Source organism: Rhinoderma darwinii, chromosome 5 (assembly GCF_050947455.1).
Source record: "Rhinoderma darwinii isolate aRhiDar2 chromosome 5, aRhiDar2.hap1, whole genome shotgun sequence".
In the NCBI taxonomy this organism is placed as follows: Eukaryota; Metazoa; Chordata; class Amphibia; order Anura; family Rhinodermatidae; genus Rhinoderma; species Rhinoderma darwinii.
This window is the reverse complement of record NC_134691.1, coordinates 285,337,253-285,360,121: the sequence shown is the minus strand read 5'-3', so window position 1 is coordinate 285,360,121 and position 22,869 is coordinate 285,337,253. Positions and strand designations below refer to the sequence as shown.

The window sequence follows — 22,869 nt, the reverse complement described above, 5'->3', positions numbered from 1 at the left end:
CAGATGGGCTTTTTTTTTATTTTATGCGCCGCTGTCAAAAGACGGCGCGTAAAAGAACGCCCGCCTCAAAGAAGTGCATGTCACTTCTTGGGACGTAATTGGAGCAGTTTTTCATTGACTAATGAAAACCAGCTCCAGTTACGTACGTAAAAGACGCCCCGAAAAACGCGTGCGCTTGTCAAAACGTAATTCAGGAACGGTTTGCGTCTGAAAACAGCTCCGTAATTTCAGACGCATTTGGCGTTGCAGTGTGAACATACCCTAAAAGTCAGTCGCTAAAGGTCATCAGTAGAATGCGTTGCAAGCTTTTTTTTTTGCCAGGAAGCCAATTGCAAATTTAGGAATATCGCTGAGAAAACCTTTGCAAAAGCTTCCCATTTAAAGAGGCTCTGTCACCAGATTTCCAAACCCCTATCTTGTATTGCAGCAGATCGGCGCTGCAATGTAGATAACAGGAACGGTTTGTTTTTTTCAAAAACGAGCATTTTTGGCCAAGTTATGACCATTTTTATATTTATGCAAATGAGCCTTTCTTAAAGGGAACCTGTCACCAGCATTTCACCTATTAAACCAGCAATACCTGGTGGTAGAGGGTTTAAAATCATTTCTATATAACCTATAATTGTCTTCTTAGTCGGCTCTGTAGCTTTAGTATTCAGTTTTTTAGTGTTCCCACAACGTATGCAAATGAGCAGAAAAGAGTCAGATCTTCTCTTGAAAAGAGTCAAATCTTCGTTTGAAAAAAGTCATATTTTCATTCCTCAAGTCTTTCCGCGTTTCCCCGGCCTCCTTACTTTTGATTGACAGCTCGTCACCTTCCCCCAGCACACAAAATCATGCGCTTGTGCATTGATGTCCTCTTCTGGTCTGTGCGCACAAAGGGACGCCGGATTATTACGATAAAAAGCGCAAAATGTTTGCAGACCGTTATTTACAGTCGGGGGAGGAGTTTAGGAGAGGGGATAATGGCAATGAACTTTTGATAGCAGCGGCCAGTGAGAGATAAGTGAAGTTCAATAGGTGAAATTCTGGTGACAGGTTCCCTTTAAGTACAACTGGGCGTGTTTAAAGTTATGTACAAGTGGGCGTGTATTGTGTGTGTACATCTGGGCGTTTTTACTTGTTTTACTAGCTGAGCGTTGTGAATAGAAGTGTATGATGCTGACGAATCAGCATCATCCACTTCTCTTCGTTAACACCCAGCTTCTGGCAGTGCACAGACACACAGCGTATTCTCGAGAGATCACGCTGTGACATCACTTCCTGCCCCAGGTCCTGCATCGTGTTGGACGAGCGAGGACACATCGGCACCAGAGGCTACAGTTCATTCTGCAGCAGCATCGGCGTTTGCAGGTAAGTCGATGTAGCCTCTGTCACCTGGTGCCAATGTGTCCTCGCTCGTCCGACACGATGCAGGACCTGGGGCAGGAAGTGACGTCACCGCGTGATCTCTCTCGAGAACACGCTGTGTGTCTGTGCACTGCCAGAAGCTGGGTGTTAACGAAGAGAAGTGGATGATGCTGATTCGTCAGCATCATACACTTCTGTTCACAACGCCCAGCTAGTAAAACAAGTAAAAACGCCAGGATGTTACACACACACACACAATACACGCCCACCTGTACTTAACTTTAAACACGCCCAGTTGTACTTAAGAAAGGCTCATTTGCATAAATATAAAAATGGTCATAACTTGGCCAAAAATGCTCGTTTTTGAAAATAAACCCGTTCCTGTTATCTACATTGCAGCGCCGATCTGCTGCAATACAAGATAGGGGTTTGAAAATCTTTAAACAGAGGTATCCAACTTATTGTTATCTTCGACTGTCATGTGTTTTCTTTGAGGTGATTCAAAGGGGATTTAATTGAAATAAAGTGTCATCATCACGCAAGCACAGGCTATGCATTAAATAGTTCATGGGTGGGAGTCAGACCACAGTGACCAGCGAGAAAGAGATGTAATGTCCGTGGTCACTGACCACGAACTCCTTCCATCCAGTCGATGCCTTTCTCTCCAGAGAGGTCTGCAAATACGGCCGTCCTGTTCCACAGTGGCCACCATGGTGCGCTCGCGAGCTCAGATCAGACTCAAGAAGCCAGAGCGCACGTATGTGGGAGATTGAGCTAATTGCTCCCAGAGCACCCTGGGTTATAAGGTCTCAGCCCCTTCCTCCCATGCCTGAGCATTGTTGCCATATCCTAGTTTGTATTGCAAATGGTTCCATAGTGTTTCCTGCTCCTAGTGTTCCCTGTATCCTGATCTAGTGCCGTGTTGAGCTGTTGCCGTGCTGTATACCATGCCTGTCCTGCTACTCCACGCCTGACATCTACCTGCTGCCTAGTCCCAGCCAAGCCTGCCTTGCTACTGTCCGAGCGGCCACAGGTACCCTATATGAACTATAGGCTCTGACCTGCGCCCTGTTGGCAAGTTGCCATACCGCCAACACGAACCCTACGTGACAACAGATCTATCCATCTACATCTCATGTACTGGCATACATCTATAGGTCTGTACATTAGCTTGTGCACCAAAAGTACACAGGCAGTTGCTAGGGCTTACTCAAGTATGACCTAACTAAAAGGGAATATAGCCAGAAACCCTGGGTTTCTTCAATAAACCCTGGGGATGTCTGCCAATGAACGGTATGGGCTCAGATTACATCAGAGTTCCCTCTGACATCAAAAGGAGGGAGGGGAGAGAGGATACCCCACTCAGTATTGTGGATCAAAGCATACAAAAAGGTTACTGGGGGACATCAGGTTTCTCTGATCTTCGCTGTTTGAGAAGGGCTGCGGCTGTGTATTAACCATTGCTGCGCTACTGATAGGAAAGGAATAGTAGCAGCGCCCATGCGATTAACATGACTAGTAGGCCTCTTGCGGGCATGCTTGTCATACATTATATAGTCAAAAGTATGTGCACTTTTACTTTTTGATACAGCTTGTATGTATCCTGAATACATAGAAGCTGTATCATGCAATCAAAGCCGAATCTGTCAAGTCCGCAGGACTGAACGCATCAGTGAAAGATGATCCTGCGTCTAGAATCCAACCGTTATTGATCACATCTCAGTTCAAACTCAGATGTGTTTTGTTATTAGCTGGATCCTGCGTGTCAGGATCCCATGCACACGTCCGTAGATTTCATCCATCCGTAAATACAGACCAGTAGTGATTTATAGCCATCCGTAAATCATCCGTATATACTGAACAGTGTCCATAAATACGGTCCGGTGTGCATCCGTATTTACATATCCGCAGGAAAAAAAATAATGAAAAAAACCCCCAAAAACACAGGGATGAATCTGGGGTAATCCCCTAGTCGCATAGCAATGCTTCTGAAATTATAAACGCCTACGGATGCACATCCGTGATTGCGGAAGCACTCCTAGACTTCTACGGAGTCTATGCCCTAATGAAGGACAAAAAAAAAAAAAAAGGACATGTTCTATCATTCCTACGGCACGGACACCCATCCGTAAAGATAGGGAAGAGTGTCCCATAGCCCATAGAAATGAATTGGTTCGTAAATACGGATGAAAAATACGGTCGTGTGCATGGGGACTCAAAGGACCAGCTTTCGCTGAGCAGTCAGTCCTGCTGACCTGACTGATTCGGCTTTGACAGCAAGTTACAGCTTTCTATGTATACAGGATTCAAATGTGCATAACCTTTAACGTGGCTGTCATAGGATGACAAGTTAGTTGTGTAAAGAATGCAGACTGGAGTAGTAGACTTTCTCTGGCCAAAAAAAAAATAAAAAAATTTCCCCAGGGTTTGGCCTAGGTCCCTTATTTCCATAGAAAGGGAAATGCAATACAAAGACATTTTGGACAATTATATGCTTTTAACTCCATGGAAACAGTTCAGTGAAGCCAGTTTCCTGATCCAGCAGGACTGTGCACAAAGCGATGTCCATAAAGACATAGTATGAGGAGTTTGGTGTGCACTTTCGGCTGAGTGGGCACAAGTTCCCACAGACACCACAAAAGCTTGTGAAAAGCCTTCCCAGAAGAGTGGAGGCTGCTCAAGCCACAAGGACATAACTCCATACTAATTCCCAAAGTTTTGGAATGGAATACCAAGCTTATGATGTGGTGTGATGGTCGTGTGTCCACATAATTTAGTAAGTCCTCATGCGGTAAAAACCTGAAACCGTTGTTCATCACTTGTGTCTAACCGTAAGTACTGTCATGTATTGGTTTCCCATTAAAGTAAAATGGACCGAGTTACCATGAGGCATTAACTTTGCCATGTGGCAAGATCCCACATAGTGAAGTTCCCAGAGTAAGCTTTAGGGTATGTTCACACGGCTTATTTTCAGCAGTTTCTCTGGCCGTAACGCCCCGAAAAATGGCTGAAATTACGCGGGCTGTACGCCTCCAAACATCTGCCCATTGATTTCAGTGGGAAAAACTGAGTTTCATTTCCACGGGCCGTTTTTTTACGCAGCCGGTTGTAAAAACGGCACGTAAAAAACCAACCCGTAAAAAAGAAGCGCATGTCATTTCTTGAGCCGTTTTTCATGGTCTCAAAAGACTGCTCCAAAAAAAAACATTGAAAAACGGCTGAGGCATAAGAGGCTGTTTTTCCTTGAAAACCGCTCGTATTTTACAGCCATTTTTTTCGTTTAGCGTGTGAATATAGCCTTAGCATGACCTTTTAATCTAATTATTCCTCTTGCTTACATGGGGAAAGATGCATGTCAAGCTGGGATTTTTATGATACAGGTGAAAGCCTCATCTTATCAATTCAAAATAAATCAGTATTTGTTACACGCTATTGCAATTAAAACTTACCCCTTAGAGACACCAGTCCGATCAGTAATTATTTTCACTTCTTTCACAGCTCCAAATTTAGAGAAGAAGTCTTTAATTTCAAAATCATCCATCTAAAAACAAACAAAATTAAAAATCAAGATTTCTTAAAAACTCACTGTAAAATACTTTTCTTGTCCGGTTCATTTAGGGGGACACAGACCGTGGGTATATGCGGTTGCCACTTGGAGGCTTGACACTATGAAATAAAAAAATAAAAAAAAAGGCTCCTACAGTATATACCCTGCCCAGACGCCTACAGGCGAACGAACAAGATAGAAAAGAGAAGACACCTGCCCGTACAGGGAGCGGAGTGCTAAACTACGATCCAAACCCCTCTGCAAAAATGATCTCAACAAGGCAGAACGCAAGAGGGCGGGGGGAGCCTGTGATCCTTACACTAACCAAGGAAAGCCTTCCACGTACAATGGTAAATGCGGGGTGAAGGAAACTTTCTAGCCATAAGCATAGCGAGGTTAACGCTCTGAAAAACAAAAAGCCATCAGAACAGCGGCTTTAACAGCCACTCCGTTAAACATAGTTCCTTTACATTCTGGTGGAATAGAGGTCAGGATGGAGGTAAGGGCCAGGGGACGTCAGCCAACAGGGACACTAGGTCCACACACTAACAGTGGTGCGGCAAATCCGGGGCTACCAGAACAGCAGGAATCCCTTCTGCCTTAAACCGCAAGAGGAGCCAAGGCATTGGAGGCAGAAGCGGAAAGACTTACAGGAAACTGAAGTCAGACCATTGCTCCACAAGTGCATCTATGATGCAGGGCTCCAAATCCAGAGCTTGTGATATGAAGCAGGGGACCTGTCGATTGAACTTGGAGGCCATAAAGTCTGGAAGACCCCACCTGAGACACTCCCCGGGATCCATCATTTTGCGACAGAGTCCGCCACCCAATTGTCGACCCCAGAAATGGAAACCTCTGCGAGACAGAACGTGAGCTTCCGCCCAGACAATGATAGTGGAAGCCTTGGCCGTTACTGTGGCATAACGAGTGCCGCCCTGGTGATTTAGTTAAGACACGGCCATGGCATTGTCAGTTTAAACCCTCACTGGGTGTTCGGACAGAGACGGAGTCCAGTGCAGGAGGCAAAGAAAAAAAATGGCTCTCAATTCCAGAAGATTGATGGGAAGAGAACACTCCTGGAGGCCACAGCCAAAGCTATGAGTTTCTGAAATGTGCCCCCGCATTCCTTAAAGCTGGCATCTGTGGAGAGGATTAGCAAGTTCAGCTGAAGGAAGGGGCGCCCGTGGGGTATGACCAGAGAAAGATCCACCAGTGAAGCGAGCGACGGACATGGGGGGGGGGGGGGTACACGAAATCTAGATCCAGCAATTGCAAGGATCTGTCCCACCACGAGAGAAAATCGCCCGCTGTAGAGGGCGCGTGTGGAACTGCACAAATGGAAGTCTCTATTGAGGTCACCATGGTTCCGAGAACCCGCATGCAGGAGAAGTGAGGATGGCACAGCCGTCTGTAAGGACCGGCTGCAGCCCTGAATAGCGGAGAGAAATCTGAGTGTTGAAGACCCCCAAAGGAAAAAAAAAACCAGAAGAGGTAGATCTGCTGTGATGGAGATCGGCAAGACAAAGTCGGTTCAGTTGGATCATCAACTGGTCCGAGAATCCAGAGAGTGATCTTGAGAGCCATCTCATTGTCCTCTCAAGGAAAACGGGATCAGAATGTAATTTAGGTATGGGGTGACAGACAAATCCTGGGTGCGAAGGAGTGCCAACACGACAGAAAACCTTCGGAAATAATCTTGACTGTGGCCAGGCCAGAAGGGCCACGAATGGATAACGACGAGATCGTACCGCAAAGTGCAGGAAGGGATGTGTAAATATGCGCCTTGATGCCCACGGAAGAAACTCCCCCTGTTCCATGGAAGCGATGATAGATCAGAGACAATCCATCTGAAAATGACGGACTCGAAAATGCGCGCTGAGACGCCCGAGATCCAGGATGGGCTGAACTAAAACAGTCCTTCTGGGGGACGAGAAAAAGTTTGGAATAAAAGCCCCAGAACCTTGGGTTTAAGGGGACCGGAATGATGACCCCCAGAAGAAAGACGATTGCTCGAAAAAAAGGTGCCACCCTGGAGAGGGATTGTGGAACAGCAGTCAAAGAAACGCTCTGGAGGGAGGAAGTCAAATTTGATTTTATATCCCGAAGATACTACCTCCTGAATCCAGGCAGCCAAAACACGAGACAGAAGTCGTTGAAGTGCAGAAGTCTGCGCCCCACCAGAGGTAAATCGGGAGAAGTGGCATTGCTGGTTCCAACTTTTCAGATGGCGGTCGGGCACCAGGAGGGTCAAGTCTTGAAGGAAGATTAGGCCTTCTGATCCTGGTGAGACTGCGGCTTGAAGTTTGTGGTGTTGGAGAAACCATGAAAGGCCCAATTTGAGGAAGATGGGTGCTTTTGCTACCTAGTCTAATCTAGGCCCAAAGACAGTACCCTGTAAAGGAAAGAGCAGTAAGGGAGGCTGACTCCGCAGACCAAGCCTTGAGCCACGTAGTACTGCAAATAGCGAGAGAGGATGCAGAGGCCCACACCACCAGGCAACAGCTTCACAGATATACTCTGAGGCATTGGAGATAGATAAACTAGTTCCTCTGGAGGAGTACCTGAGAGGACATGATGGATTTTGTGTTCCCATTCAGTGACCGCTCTGCTAATCCAGTCAGATGCAAAAATTGGATGTAGGGCATAGCCAGAGGCCTCATGAGTAGTTTTAGCAAAGGAGTCCATGCAGCAATCCTGAGGATCCTTTAAAGGAAGTGAAATCAGTCATCGGCAAGGTAGTGGCCTTGGCTAAGCGAGAAACCGGAGGATCTACCGCCGGAATCCTCAATCATGCAGAAAAATTGCCCTCTTGAAAAGGGTAGAAAATATCCAGATGGCTAGAGTCAGAAAACCTCTTGTCCGGGTGCTTCCATTCCTTAAAAGACAATACCCTCTAGTTCTGAGTTAACTGGAAAGACAGCCTGAGAACGTTGGGGCTGGAGTAAAGAAATGGAGCAGAATCAGGGATCTGAATTGTGTCATGGACAGCTCTAATTAGTTACCTCCACAGAGGTGGGATGAGGGGTGGGACACTTACTTACGGAATCTGAATCGGACTCGGATAATTCAGTCAAAGCTTCTCTATGAGAGGAGGCACCAGATTTGACTTCGACTTCAAGACCAGAAATACCCTGCCCACATATAGGAGATTAAAGAGGACAGTAAAAACGAAAGCAAGCAAGAGGATCCGGTCCTCTTGCGGGGTCGGCCATAAGGAGAAGACATGGACAGGGAGTCTACATGAGGACAAGCAGAAAAAGGGACCAGCGGGCAGGCAGACATTCCACCGAGAATGGACTGAGTAATGTTCGCCAGGTTGCCCAGAAATGGGAATTAGCCCATTCCGAATCCACACCCATCATACCAGGGATGAGCAACACCGGGGGTGGCAGGGGTGTAGAGGCCATAGGCATTTGGTTAGAAGACCGAATACAAGAGGCGCTATTGGATAGTGTGAAGGTCCCGCGCCCGTGGAATGAAGCACAAAATGGCGCAAGCCATAATGTAAAAACATAGCACTTAAGGCCTAAAAGTGCCAAGGAGCGCCGAATAAGCGAAAGGAAAGCACCAGGGAATAAGGGGGGGGCGTGAACAACACTCATCTTGCTCCTAATCTCCCATATGTGCGGTCCCACTTGTCTTCATAGGCAGGTTGGTCAACAGTATAGTAAAATATATATATATATATATTTATCTATCTACACAATGCATCCCCCCCCCCCCCACGATTCTGCACTCAATACTTCATACTGACAAAATGTAAATCGAATGTTCGTAATGTTTGCGAATTTATTGAAAAGCAAAGACTAAAATATTGCTTTGATAGGAGTATTAAGACCCTTACTTTGTTGAATCGCCTTTGGAAGCGATAGCCTCCAGTCTAGATTTGGGGAGTTTCTGCCATTCTTGTCTGCAGATCCTCTCAAGCTGACAGGTTGGATGGGGACAGTCGGCGGACAGCCATTTTGAGGTCTCTCTCTCTAGAGATGTTCAATTGGGTTCAAGTCTGGGCGACAAAGTACATTCAGAGTTGTCCTTAAAGAGGCTGTCACCAGATTTTGCAACCCCTATCTGCTATTGCAGCAGATAGGTGCTGCAATGTAGATTACAGTAACGTTTTTATTTTTAAAAAACGAGCATTTTTGGCCAAGTTATGGCCATTTTTGTATTTATGCAAATGAGGCTTGCAAAAGTACAACTGGGCGTGTTGAAAAGTAAAAGTACAACTGGGCGTGTATTATGTGCGTACATCGGGGCGTGTTTACTACTTTTACTAGCTGGGCGTTCTGATGAGAAGTATCATCCACTTCTCTTCAGAACGCCCAGCTTCTGGCAGTGCAGATCAGTGACGTCACTCACAGGTCCTGAATCGTGTCGGCCACATCGACACCAGAGGCTACAGTTGATTCTGCAGCAGCATCAGCGTTTGCAGGTAAGTAGCTACATCGATTTACCTGCAAACGCCGATGCTGCTGCAGAATCATCTGTAGCCTCTGGTGCCGGTGTCCTCGCTCGTCTGACACGATGCAGGACCTGGGGAAGTGACGTCACAGCGTGATCTCTCGAGAACACGGCCGTGTCTGCACTGCCAGAAGCTGGGCGTTCTGAAGAGAAGTGGATGATACTTCTATACACAACGCCCAGCTAGTAAAAGTAGTAAACACGCCCCGATGTACGCACATAATACACGCCCAGTTGTACTTTTACTTTTCAACACGCCCAGTTGTACTTCTGCAAGCCTCATTTGCATAAATACAAAAATGGCCATAACTTGGCCAAAAATGCTCGTTTTTTAAAAATAAAAACGTTACTGTAATCTACATTGCAGCACCTATCTGCTGCAATAGCAGATAGGGGTTGCAAAATCTGGTGACAGAGCCTCTTTAAGCCACTCCTGTGTTGTCTTGGATGTGCGCTTAGGGTCATTGTCTTGTTTGAAGTTAAACCTATGGCCCAGAGCACTCTGGATCAGGTTTTCATTAATAAACTCTCTGTAAGGCTATGTTCACACGGGGTATTTTGCAGAGTTTTTGGACGCGGAAACCGCGTCGCAAAACTCGGCAGAAACGGCCCGAGAACGCCTCCCATTGATTTCAATGGGAGGCGTCGGCGTCTTTTTCCCGCGAGCAGTAAAACTGCCTCGCGGGAAAAAGAAGCGACATGCCCTATCTTCGGGCGCTTCCGCCTCTGACCTCCCATTGACTTCAATGGGAGGCAGGAGAAAGCGTATATCTCGCTGTTTTATGCCCGCGGCGCTCAATGGCCGCGGGCGAAAAACGGCACGATAATTGCCGCAAAAATCGGCGTGCAGGGAGAGGAATATCTGCCTCAAAGTTCCAAACTGAATTTTGAGGCAGATATTCCTCCCCCAAAATACTCCGTGTGAACATAGCCTAAAGGATCTGCCAGACACAGCTTCTGTGTCGACGCCCGTGGTTAATCAGTCTGCACCTGCTCCTAGGTCTGATAGAGTGACTCGATCTGCTACCACTCAGGCTGGTAGGCTCAGGAGTGGGAGAACCTATCACAGCCTGGCCAGACTGTTCTAGCTCCCGCCCTCGGTCTATTTATACCTTCATTTCCTGCTTGTCTTTGCCTGTGATTCTTTCCTGGCTCTGCTGCTCCTGCTATTATTGACCTTGCTTCATTTTGACCCTGGCTTTACGGACTACGCTCCTGCTCTGCGTTTGGTACCTCGTACACTCCTGGTTTGACTCGGCTCGTTCACTACTCCTGTTGCTCAGTGTTGCCGTGGGCAACTCCCCCATTTCCCTTAGCTTCTGTGTACCCTTGTCTGTCGTACACATATTGAGCATAGGGACAGTCAACCAGTTGCACGCCGTCGCCTAGGACGGGCCGTGCAGGTAGGCAGGGACTGAGTGGCGGGTAGATTAGGGCTCACTTGTCTGTCTCCCTACCCTGTCATTATACTCTCTCTGTACTTTGCTCCATTCATCTTTCCCTCAATCCTGACCAGTCTCCCTGTCCCAAGCGCTGAAAAACAACCCCACATTATGATGCCTCCACATGGTTCACTGTAGGGATGGTATTAGGCAGGTGATGAGCAGTGATGGTTGACCTTCTGGAAGTTTTTATCTGCACAGGATCTTTAGAGCTCAGCCAGAATGAACATTGGATTCTTGGTCACCACTTACCAAGGACTTTCTTTCTCCCCCGATTGCTTAGTTTGATGGGGCGGTTAGCTCTAGGACGAGTCCTGGTTGTTCCAAACATCTTTTATTCAAGAATTTTGGCGGCCATTGTGCTCTTGGGAAGTCAGTGCAGCAGACATTTTTTTGTACCCTTCTCCAGATCTGTGCCTCCACACAATCCGGTCTGAGTTGAACAGGCAGTTCCTTCCTTCTCAGGTCTTGGTTTTTGCTCTGATATGCATTCTCAGCTGTGAGACCCTATATAGAGGGGTGTGTCTTTCCAAATAATGTCCAATCAATTGAATTTACCACAGATGGACTCCAATCAAGGAGTTGAAACATTGCAAAGATGATCTAGAGGAATGGGAGGCCCTCAGAGCTAAATTTCAAGTGCCATAGCAAAGGGTCTGAATACTTATGTCCATGCGATGTAGGAAATTTAAATTTTTAATACATTTGCAAAAATGTCTAAAGTTCTGTTTCCACTTTTTCATTATTGGGTATGGAATACAGAATGATGGGGGGGGGGAGAAACATTTTTAGCATAATATATATATATATATATATATATATATATATTCCAAATTCTTGATGGAGACGGATATCAGCATTAGTGACACTAAACTAATACTTAACAGCTCAGTGTCTGGACAGTGTATATCCTGTAGGTGGTGTCACTTTATTTATTTCATAGTGTCAAGCCTCCTAGTGGCAACAGCATATACCCACTGTCTGTGTTTTTGGTCCTCTTTTTGAAAATTAGAACTAGTATTCTATACACTAGAGGTGGAAGGGTTGTAAAAGAATCCACTTCAGCTATGCAACCTTTTAATAGAAAACGCAAAGCACAAGCTCACTCAAGAAAGACATTCTCGGCATGTCCCACGTCAGCTATTGAAGAAATGCAATTGACAAAGGTATGACTTAAACAGAGGCTAATATAAATATTCATAAACTGTGAACCACTTTCAGGGTTGTCATTTACGTTCAACGCACTTTTTATTTAGGCAATTTGACCCTTTAGTGGCCAGCTTATTTTAGGCCTTAATGTCCAAGCTATGTTTCACGTTTTTCCACAGTCTCATTCAAAGAGCTAATTTTTTTATTTTTGAGCCTCCATAGCTGTACATAGAACTTTTTTTTTGCGGGACAAGTTGTGTTTTTGAATAGCGCCATTTTGGGGTATATAAAATTAATTGATTAACTTTCATGAACTTATTTTTTTTTTCTGGGGGGGGGGGGGGATAGAGGAAAAACCCAGCAATTTCGCCACTTATTTTGAGTCCTAAATTTACGCCGTTTACATTACATTATAAATAACACAATTACTCAGCAAGTTGTTATGATTGCAACGATACCAAATTCATATAGTTTTCTTATGTTTTACTACTTTTAAACAGTACATTTTTTTTTCTAAATTTGTTTGAGTCTCCATATTTGAAGAGTCATAACTTTTTCCGCCGATGCAGCTGTAGAAGGCTTTTTTTTTTTTTGCGGGACGACACAGTTTATATTGGTACCATTTTGGAGTACATGCGATTTTTTTGATCGCTTTTTAGCACTTTTTATTTTTTTTTTTTAAGGCAGGACAGAAAAACAGCAATTCTTGTGTTTTTTTTATTTTCTTTAACGGATTTCGCAGAGTGGGTTAAATAATGTAATAACTTTATAGTTGGGGTCTTTACGGACACGGCAATACCAAATATACGGAACTTTTTTTTTTGTAAGGGGAAAAAAAAAAGGAGGGTTTTTCATGCCTTTTGCACAGCCTGGCAGGCATTAACTAGAAGCAGAGCTGGGGACCTTTATTGGGCCCCCGGCTGCCATAGAAGACACTGGCACCCTGCGATCTTATCAGAGGGTGCCAGTGGGGAGAGGGAGCTCCCTCCCTCACCACTGATGCGGCGCTGGCTATTGTGTGCCGCATCGGAGGGGTTAAACAGGCAACGACGATACGGATACCGATCTCGCTTGTTAGAGCAGGGCTGCTCCCAACCCTCAGCTACCTCCAGTACTTGAGCCGGGAGATTTATGGAGGCTCTGTGACCACATTAGAAGTGCCCTATCTTGTATATAATGTGATCGGCGCTGTAATGTAGATTACAGCAGTTTTTTTATTTAGAAAAACATTAATGTGTGTGTGTGTATGTGGTTGCACATAGTGATCTAGTAAGATTACTATGTGCTGTGTAAATGAATGGGGAGAAGTGTATGACTGATTGGTCAGAGTCATGCACTTTTCTCCACAACGCCCACTTGCTCAAAAAGTAAAACACGCCCAGTTGTTTAAGAAACTCATTAGCATAAAGCGAATATAGGTCATAACTGTCAAAAATGATTGTTTTTCTAAACAAAAAAACACTGCTGTAATTTACATTACAGCGCCGATCACATCATGTACAAGATAGGCCACTTATAATGTGGTGACAGAGCCTCTTTAAATGCTCCATGCTCTATTTCTTCCGATGCAGCGCCGTAAAAAGGCTATTGCATCGGAATAAAGTCCGTTAGGGGCCGACGTAAAAACACTAATGGGTGGTCACCAACGGGTTAAGCAACTTTAAATTTGTTTCAATTAAAAAAAGGTTTATACTTCAAAGTACAGCTTATATGTATACTATATACATAGAGAAGTGCAGCGTCCACAGCTGCAGGTAGTCGTTCTAACTTACCCCCCAAAGCCGCGTCCATGGACGAGTGAGTGCTGGGCGGGAGACGCCAGCACCCACTACCGCATCACTGTACTGGCTCCCGTAGGGTGCCCGCGCATGCTCCCAGCCTTAAAGGGCCAGTACACGCACGTCAAATCTGTAATTAACCCATAATTCCCCATGACTATAAAAAGGCATCTGCCCTTTCACTCATTGCCTGAGCATTGTTGTATTTACCCGTGTTCGTCTTGCAAACGGTTCCTTAGTGTTTTCCTGTTCCCAGTGTTCCTGTGCCATGCTACCTGTATCCTGTGCTATACCTTGTTTCGGGTCCTAGTAGAGTTGGAGTCGTTTGCTGCTTGTGTCCACGCCTGCTGTGTTACACCACGCCTGGTGTCTGCTGCCAAGGTCCCATCTGAGCTTAGCTGTTCCTACTGTCTGAACTACCACAGTTACCCTTGTGCTCGGACTAGAGACTTAATCGTGGTACCGTTTGGCCAGCTGCTATCCCGCTACGGCGGTACGGCCCAGTGGTCCGGTCCACAAACCCACGGATCGTGACAAGAAGCTTGTATCTTGCTGTCAAAGCAGGTTCTGTCTGGTCAGCAGGACTGACGTTTTGGCTGAAAGCTGGTACTGAGTGTCTGACACACGGGATCCAGCTTATAACTATCACAAAAGTCCATGAACTTTCAGGGGCCAGTAAATCTGGCTTCACATATTTATTAGCCTGACCCGGACACAGCTAATGTTTTATGCAATACTCCCACGTAGGGATGTCACGATACCAGAATTTGGACTTAGATACCGATACTTCGTTTAGTATTGTGATTTCGATACCAATTCGATACATTGCCAACAGTAATAAAAAAATTCTTCCATTTTCTGATGAGGCGCGTGGTGTGATGATGAATTTAACCTCCACGTAACTCACATTTATAGTAATTAACCCCATCAGGTTTCTCAGTCATAATGGGTTAATATATAAGGTACATGATGGGGTTAATTACTATTAATGTGAGGCACATGGAGGTTAAATTCATCACACCTTGTGCCCCACAATAAGTGATAGAAAGCAGTTTTTATTTTAATTTTTTACAGCGTACGCATCAAATTATGCAAAAAAAATAAATATTGTGCAGGTTATTACGGCCGCGCCAATAGTGAATGTGTGTATATTTTATGTATTGAGACTTATTTTAATGTTTATTGTAAAAAAGGTGTGTGTGTATTTTTTTAAAATTTAACATTACTTTGTTTTTACTTTTATTTTTTAAACTTTAATGTACTGGCATATATCTATATACTGATAGTACACCAGCATATATCTATATTACAGTACATTAGCCTGTGTACTGATAGGTATGTCCTAACAACTGCCTGTGTACTAAGTATGCCCTAACAGGAAATATGGTAGGACAGCCATAGGGTCCTTCAATGGACCCTGGGCTGTCTGCCCATATATGGTATGTCCCTCAATCGCGTCACAGGAATTTCCTGTTCTGTTTTCAGTGCCGCCGCTCATTAGAGCAGCGCCGGTCGCGCCGCATCGCATCATCCTGACCCCACGCACTTGTTATCAGGACTCAGGAGCGCGGTAATGACTGTATCACACAGTTGCAGCCCCACTCTCATACATTCATGTATTACAATACTGAGCTGTGCGGCCGCACAGCTAAGTATCGAAATACATGAAATAACGGTATCGAACAGTTTTGGGGTGCAGAGTATCTAAAAAGTATCGAAGTTTCGATGCATGGTGCATCCCTACTCCCACGTTTACAGCCCGACAAAAAAACTATGCACCCAAATGATACCTGAACTGATCCCTTAGGCAAGCATGGGATCAGTTTTGGCACCAGTTTCTCTCTTGAGTTATTTATTATCCAGAAGGCTGGCTGTCAAGTTAATTTCTCCCTAGAAAATACTTGAACCTCCATACCGCCATGTGATTTTGGTAGCTTGTAGAGCTGAATACACAAGTTGTAATATGGCTAAAGCTGGCCATACACATAAGATGTATGTCGGCTACACCGACCGATTTCAGTGTTCTGACGGCAAATGTCCAGGGAGAAAAGGCTCGAGCACGTTTAATTTCAATATGTTCAATTGTTTTGTTCATTAGTAGATAAGCTTTCTCCCTTTTCCCTATTAAAAAAAACAAAACATTCAAGCCTGTGGCAGGTCTCTATAGAAATGCACTAATTTTGCCAGACTGCAATACTGCGATATTGCAGTCTATGGCATAATCGATCTAATGATCACAGGCCCCCTAGAGGGGCTAAAAAAAAAAAGGTAAAAAAAAAAAAAAAAAAAAATAAGTTTTCAAAAAATATATAAAAATTAAAAATCGCCCCCCGAAAAACGCCCGAAGTATAAAAATATTTACCAAATATGGTGAACGTTGTATCGGGGCAAAAAAGGTCAAATCGCCTTTTTGCCACTTCAACAAAATCATAAATATTATTATGATTATTAAACCCCTTCCCCCTGCTTGCATTCTGGGCCCAAATGACCAAACCATTTTTTACATTTTTCCATCGTCACTGTCGAAGAGCTATAACCTTTTTATTTTTGCGTTGACATAGCTTTTTGTGGGACAAGTTGTATTTAATAGCACCATTTTGGGGTAAATATTTATTGATTAACTTTTATTAACTTTGGGGGGGGGGGGATAGAAAAAAAAATCTGAAATTTCGCCACTCTTTTTTGCATCCTTAAACTACGCCGTTTACCCTGTGGTAGATTTTGTATGTTTTACTACTTACACAGTAAAAAAAAAAAAAAAAAAAAACAAACTTATTTTTCAAAATTATTTTTTTTTGTGTCTCCATATTTGAAGAGCCATAACTTTATTTTTTCGTGGATGCAGTTGTACAAGGGCTTTTTGTTTTTGCAGGGCGACTTGTTTATTGCTACTATTTTGGAGTAGATGCGACTTTTTGATCACTTTTTATCACATTTTTTTTAAAGTCAGGATTCACAGAAAACAGCAATTGTTTTTTATCTTATTAAGGCGTTTACCGTGCGGGTTAAATAAAGTAATAGCTTTATAGTCGGGGTCGTTACGGACGCGTGTAACTTTTTTTGGGGGTTTAATAGTAAAGCATTTTGTAAGGGGAAAAAGTGGGTTCTTCATTTTTTTTATATTAACCTTCTTAAAACTTTATTACTAGTCCTACGACTTTATTATAAAAGCGATCGGATGATCGCATATTACACTGCAATACTTTTGTATTGTATTACAGTGTATTGCAGTGTATTACTGCCTGGCCATTTAAAATGGACAGGCATCTGCTAGGCAAGGCAGAGTACTCACCCCTGCAAGGCACTGGAGCTCGTTGTTCAGGCACACTGCCTGTGTGGCCGCCCGTCCGGGAGCACGGCCGATCTGTTACTCCCCCTTGCAGAGCTGTCACAGCATAGCAGTTTCAACTCTGCTATGCCGAGATACACATACATGATAACACACAAGCTGTGATTCGCAAGTCATTGACTGCCTGACAGGGCAGAGTATTTGCTGATACATCATTCACAGGTCACTATCTAGGCAATTCAACAGTGCTGTCACTTGTTGTGGCTTGTTCCTTTCCTACTCCTGTGTAGTTGCTGGCACGCAGCAGTTTCGACTCTGCTGTGTCGTGTCTGCTCACACAGGATATTTGTGCATGCAATCTATGCAGTTATATGCATGTACATGGAACCCATTGCAGCAAGATTGATGTAGGGGTTTCCCCATCGCTGGGCTTTATCTACAGCCCGTTGGAGGAACCTTATTAATAATTTTTTGCTTGCAATTGACTGTTTTCTCACCAACACTGAGAGGTCAGTCGTCTATATAAATCAATATACTACTATAGAATTGGAGCAATTTAATTTAGACATAATTTGTCATATTGTGCCAATCTAGGGGACTTTGGCGCAACGTAAATTACATCCAACATTGTTTTTAAAGAGGCTCTGTCACCAGATTTTGCAGCCCCTATCTGCTAATGCAGCAGATAGGCGCTGCAATGTAGATTACAGTAACGTTTTTATTTTTAAAAAACGAGCATTTTTGGCCAAGTTATGACCATTTTCGTATTTATGCAAATGAGGCTTGCAAAAGTACAACTGGGCGTGTTGAAAAGTAAAAGTCCAACTGGGCGTGTATTATGTGTGTACATCGGGGTGTGTTTACTACTTTTACTAGCTGGGCGTTGTGTATAGAAGTGTCATCCACTTCTCTTCACAACGCCCAGCTTCTGGCAGTGCAGCACTGACGTCACTCACAGGTCCTGCATCGTGTCGGCACCAGAGGCTACACTTGATTCTGCAGCAGCATCAGCATTTGCAGGTAAGTAGCTACATCGACTTACCTGCAAACGCCGATGCAGCTGCAGAATCATCTGTAGCCTCTGGTGCCGACACGATGCAGGACCTGTGAGTGACGTCACAGTGCTGCACTGCCAGAAGCTGGGCGTTGTGAAGAGAAGTGGATGACACTTCTATACACAACGCCCAGCTAGTAAAAGTAGTAAACACGCCCCGATGTACGCACCTAATACACGCCCAGTTGTACTTTTACTTTTCAACACGCCCAGTTGTACTTTTGCAAGCCTCATTTGCATAAATACGAAAATGGTCATAACTTGGCCAAAAATGCTCGTTTTAAAAAAATAAAAACGTTACTGTAATCTACATTGCAGCGCCTATCTGCTGCAATAGCAGATAGGGGTTGCAAAATCTGGTGACAGAGCCTCTTTAATAACAATTTAATAATAAAGTATTTTTTATTTTTTATATCTATGAAACACACTACTTTTCCTACTCCCCCTGTTCCTTCAATCATACAATGACAATCGGTGGTGTACACCTAGTGTGAGTTACTCCGACATATATTATATATAAATTGTACGGGGGTAATACCCATCCAAATATATAGGCCATGCCTCTACAGTCATTCACTACAGGCAGACCAGGGGGCCTTTATTAGGCCCCTGCCCGCCATCGGAGACACAGAGGGATGAGAGGGAGCTCCCTCCCTCTCTCCAAAACCACTCAGATGCGGCGCTCGCTATGGAGCGCCGCATCTGAGGGGTTAAACGGATGAGATCGATACTGATATCTAGCTCACTCGTTCGAGCAGGGATGCCTCCAGCCCTCAGATACCTCTGGCAGCTGAGAGCAGGGAGATTTAACACCTTAGTGTCTAAGCCTGTTTTGGCCTTGTGGACACAGCCGATTTTTGCAAATCTGACATGTGTTACTTTATGTGGTAATAACTCCAGAATGCTTTTGCCTATCCAAGCGATTCTGAGATTGTTTTCTCGTGACATGTTGTTCTCGCATTTTCAAGAAAATTTCAAAAGGCTATTTTTTCAGGGACCAGTTCAGTCCTGAAGTGGCTTTGAGGGCCTTATATATTAGAAAGTCCCCATAAATCACCCCATTTTAAAAACTGCACACCTCAAAGTAGCATTCAGAAAGTATTTTAACCCTTTAGGCATTTCACAGGAAATAAAGCAAAGTAGAGGTGAAATTTACAAATTCCAATTTTTTTTAATGAAATTAATTTGTAATAAAATTTTTCTGTAACACAGAAGGTTTTACGAGAGAAACGCAACTCAATACTTATTGCCCAGATTCTGCAGTTTTTAGAAACATCCCACATGTGGCTCTACTGCGGTAATGAACTGAGACACAGGCCTCCGAATTAAAGGAGCACCTGGTGGATTTTGGGGCCTCTATTTTATTAGAATATATTTTAGGCACCATGTTAGGTTTGAAGAGGTCTTGTGGTGCCAAAACCGTGGAAACCCCCCAAAAGTGACCCCCATTTTAGAAACTACACTCCTCAAGGAATTTTTCAAGAGGTATAGTGAGCATTTTTAGCCCACAGGTTTTTTTGCTAAATTTATTGGAACTGGTTTGTGAAAATGAAAATCTACTTTTTTTCTGAAAAAACATACGATGTTTTAGTTTTTACAAGGAATAAAGGAGAAAAAGCCCCCCAACATTTGTAAAGCAATTTCTCCCGATTACGGCAATACCCCATATGTGGTCATAAACTGCTGTTTGGACCCACGGCAGCGCTCAGAAGGGAACAAGAACCATTTGGATTTTGGAGCGCAGATTTTGCTGGAATGGTTTTCGGTGCCATGTCGTGTTTGCAAAGCCCTGGAGGGACCATAACAGTGGAAACTCCCCAAAGTGACCCCATTTTGGAAACTACACCCCTCAAGGAATTTTTCTAGGGGTATAGTTAGCATTTTGACCCTACACGGTTTTTGCTGAATTTATGGGAATTCTGTTGTGAAATTGAAAATCTATTTTTTCTAATAAAATGTAGTTTTAGCTCAGATTTTTTCATTTTTACAATAGATAAAAGACAAAAAACAGCCCAATATTTGTAAAGCAAACTCTTCTGAGCACAGCAATACCCCATATGTGGTAATAAACTGCTGTTTGGACACATGGCGGAAGTTAGAAAGGACGGAGCGCCATTTGACTTTGAGCTCAAGTTTTGCTGGAATGGTTTGCGGCCCCATGTCACATTTGCAAAGCCACTGAGGGGCCAAAATAGTGCAAACCCGGCAAAAGTGACTCCATTTGGGAAACTATACCCCTTGTGGAATTTATCTTGCGGTATAGTGAGCATTTTGACCCCACAATTTTTTTTGCTGAATTATTGGAATTATGCAGTGAAAATGAAAATCTACATTCTTTCCACTAAAATGTTTAATTTTTTTCATTTTCAGAAGGAATAAAAGGAGAAAAAGCGCCCCAACAATTGTAAAGCAATTTCTCCCGAGTACGGTAATACCCCACATGTGGTTATAAACTGCTGCTTGGATACACCACAGGGCTCAGAATGGCAGGAGTGCTACTTGCCATGTAGATTTTGGTTGATTGTTTTTTGGCCGCCATGTCGCATTTGCAGAGCCCCTGAGGTACCAGTACCATAGAAACCCCTGAGAAGTGACTCCATTTTGGAAACTATACCCCTCAGGGTAATCATCTAGGGGTGTATTGAGCATTTTGATCCCACAAGTGTTTCATAGAGATTGTATTAGAATGAGGCAGTGAAAATGAAAAATTATTTTTTTCCCCCAAAAATATGTCGTTTTGCACCCAATTTTTTTTCCGCAAGTGGTAATAGGAGAAAAAAAACAACACAATTTGTTACCCACTTTCTCCCGAATACGGCAATACCCCATGTGTGGCCCTAAACTGCTGTTTGGGCACATGGCAGAGCTCAAAATCGAAGGAGTGCCATGTGGCTTTTAGAGCACAGATTTTGCTGGACTGGTGTAGGGGCGCCATGTCGCATTTGCAGAGCTCCCTTAGGTACCAGAGTAGAGTGTAAAACCTTGAGAAGTGACCCCATTTTGTAAACTACACCCCTCAAGGCATTTATCATTTGTCTGGATGTATAACAGGGCTTAGGCGTGAAAGGCGCATGCGAGACCTATTTTGGTGATTTTTGCAGCATTAGCCCACAATGGCAGGGCTCTGGGGTCAAATAGTAAAACAAACCCCCAAGTAGTGACCCCCATTTTGGAAACTGCACCCCTGAAGGCATTTTATTAACGGGTGTAGTGCACATTTTGACCACTCAGGTTTTTTTTTTCTATAATAAATGAATGCTCAGTGGATGGTGCAAAGTGAAAATTGCAAATTTCCACAGGTATATGCCATTTTAGTGCACAATATTTTGTGCCCAGTTCATGAAGACAAATACCTCAAACTGTTAAGCGGGCTCTCCCGGGTATGGCGATGCCATATATGTGGACATAAACTGCCCGTTGGGCACGCTGCATGGCTCAGAAGGGAGGGAGCGCCATTTGGCTTTTGGAGCGCAGATTTTGCTTAGTGGTAGTTTTGTTTGGGGTTTTGCTGGCATTTCAGTTTATGATGTGGGGGCATATGTAATCTGTGCGGAGTACATCAGGGGCATAATAAGAGGGTGTAGTAATGGGGTAAATAAATAATAATTCATAGATATGTGGCCGGTGTCGCACTGATAAATGGTGCCAGATCTTATCCGCTTTTGGAACACACTGCACATTTTGCATCGCCATATTCTGAGAGCCAGAACTTTTTTTTTTTCTCCACCGGAGCTGTGTGAGGGCTTATTTGTTGCGGGACAATCTGTAGTTTTCATTGGTACCGTTTTGGGGTACATGCGATTTTTTTGATCACTTTGTACGTCATTTTTTTTGGGCAAGCAAGGTGACCAAAAACCTGCAATTCTGATGTTTTTTATTAAAAAAAATAAAAATTTACGGCGTTCGCCATGCGCTATGATGATAATTTTACTTTATTCTGCGGGTCGGTACGATTATGGCGATACCATATGTATGTCGTTTCTCTTATGCTTTGCAGCGTCTGCACAATAAAATCACTTTTGTTTCAAATAAAAAAAATGTTGTCACCATATTCTGAGAGCCATAACTTTTTTATTTTTCCGTCAAAAAATCTGCGGGAGGGCTTGTTTTTGCGGGACAGGCTGCAGTTTTTAATGGTATAATTTTGGGGTACATGCAACTTTTAGATCCCTTTTTTTATTCTGTTTTGGGAGGGGTAGTGACTAAAACAGCGATTCTGGAAGTTTTTTTATTACATTTTTTTTTACGGTGTTCACCGTATGGGTAAAATAGCGTGATATGTTTGGGTCGTTACGGACGCGGGGATACCACATATGTGTACTTTGTTTTTCCTATAATAAAAGACTTATTATAGGAAAAAAGGCTGTTAGTGTTTTCTGAAACTTATTTTTTGTACAAAATTTTTATTAACTTGTTTTAACTTTTTTCTGTGTCCCACTAGGGATTTTGAAGGCATGAAGCCCTGATCACTATTCTAAGGCTATGTTCACACGGGGTATTTTGCCGAGTTTTTTTACGCGGAAACCGCGTCGCAAAACTCGGCAAAAACGGCCCGAGAACGCCTCCCATTGATTTCAATGGGAGGCGTCGGCGTCTTTTTCCCGCGAGCAGTAAAACTGCCTCGCGGGAAAAAGAAGCGACATGCCCTATCTTCGGGTGCTTCCGCCTCTGACCTCCCATTGACTTCAATGGGAGGCAGGAGAAAGCGTATTTCTCGCTGTTTTATGCCCGCGGCGCTCAATGGCCGCGGGCGAAAAACGGCGCAATAATCGCCGCGAAAATCGGCGTGCAGGGAGAGG

General features: G+C 43.9%; 1 protein-coding gene across 3 annotated transcripts in view; it reads right to left on the bottom strand.

Moving 5' to 3' along the window:
* Nucleotides 1–22,869, bottom strand: part of DAZL (deleted in azoospermia like) — a 102,990-nt gene that overhangs the window by 61,191 nt on the left and 18,930 nt on the right. For all 3 annotated transcript variants that reach the window (XM_075827233.1, XM_075827234.1, XM_075827231.1), the window contains one exon: nucleotides 4,800–4,891. In XM_075827233.1, the coding sequence (XP_075683348.1) occupies nucleotides 4,800–4,891 (92 nt within the window). The remainder of the gene's footprint in view (nucleotides 1–4,799; nucleotides 4,892–22,869) is intronic.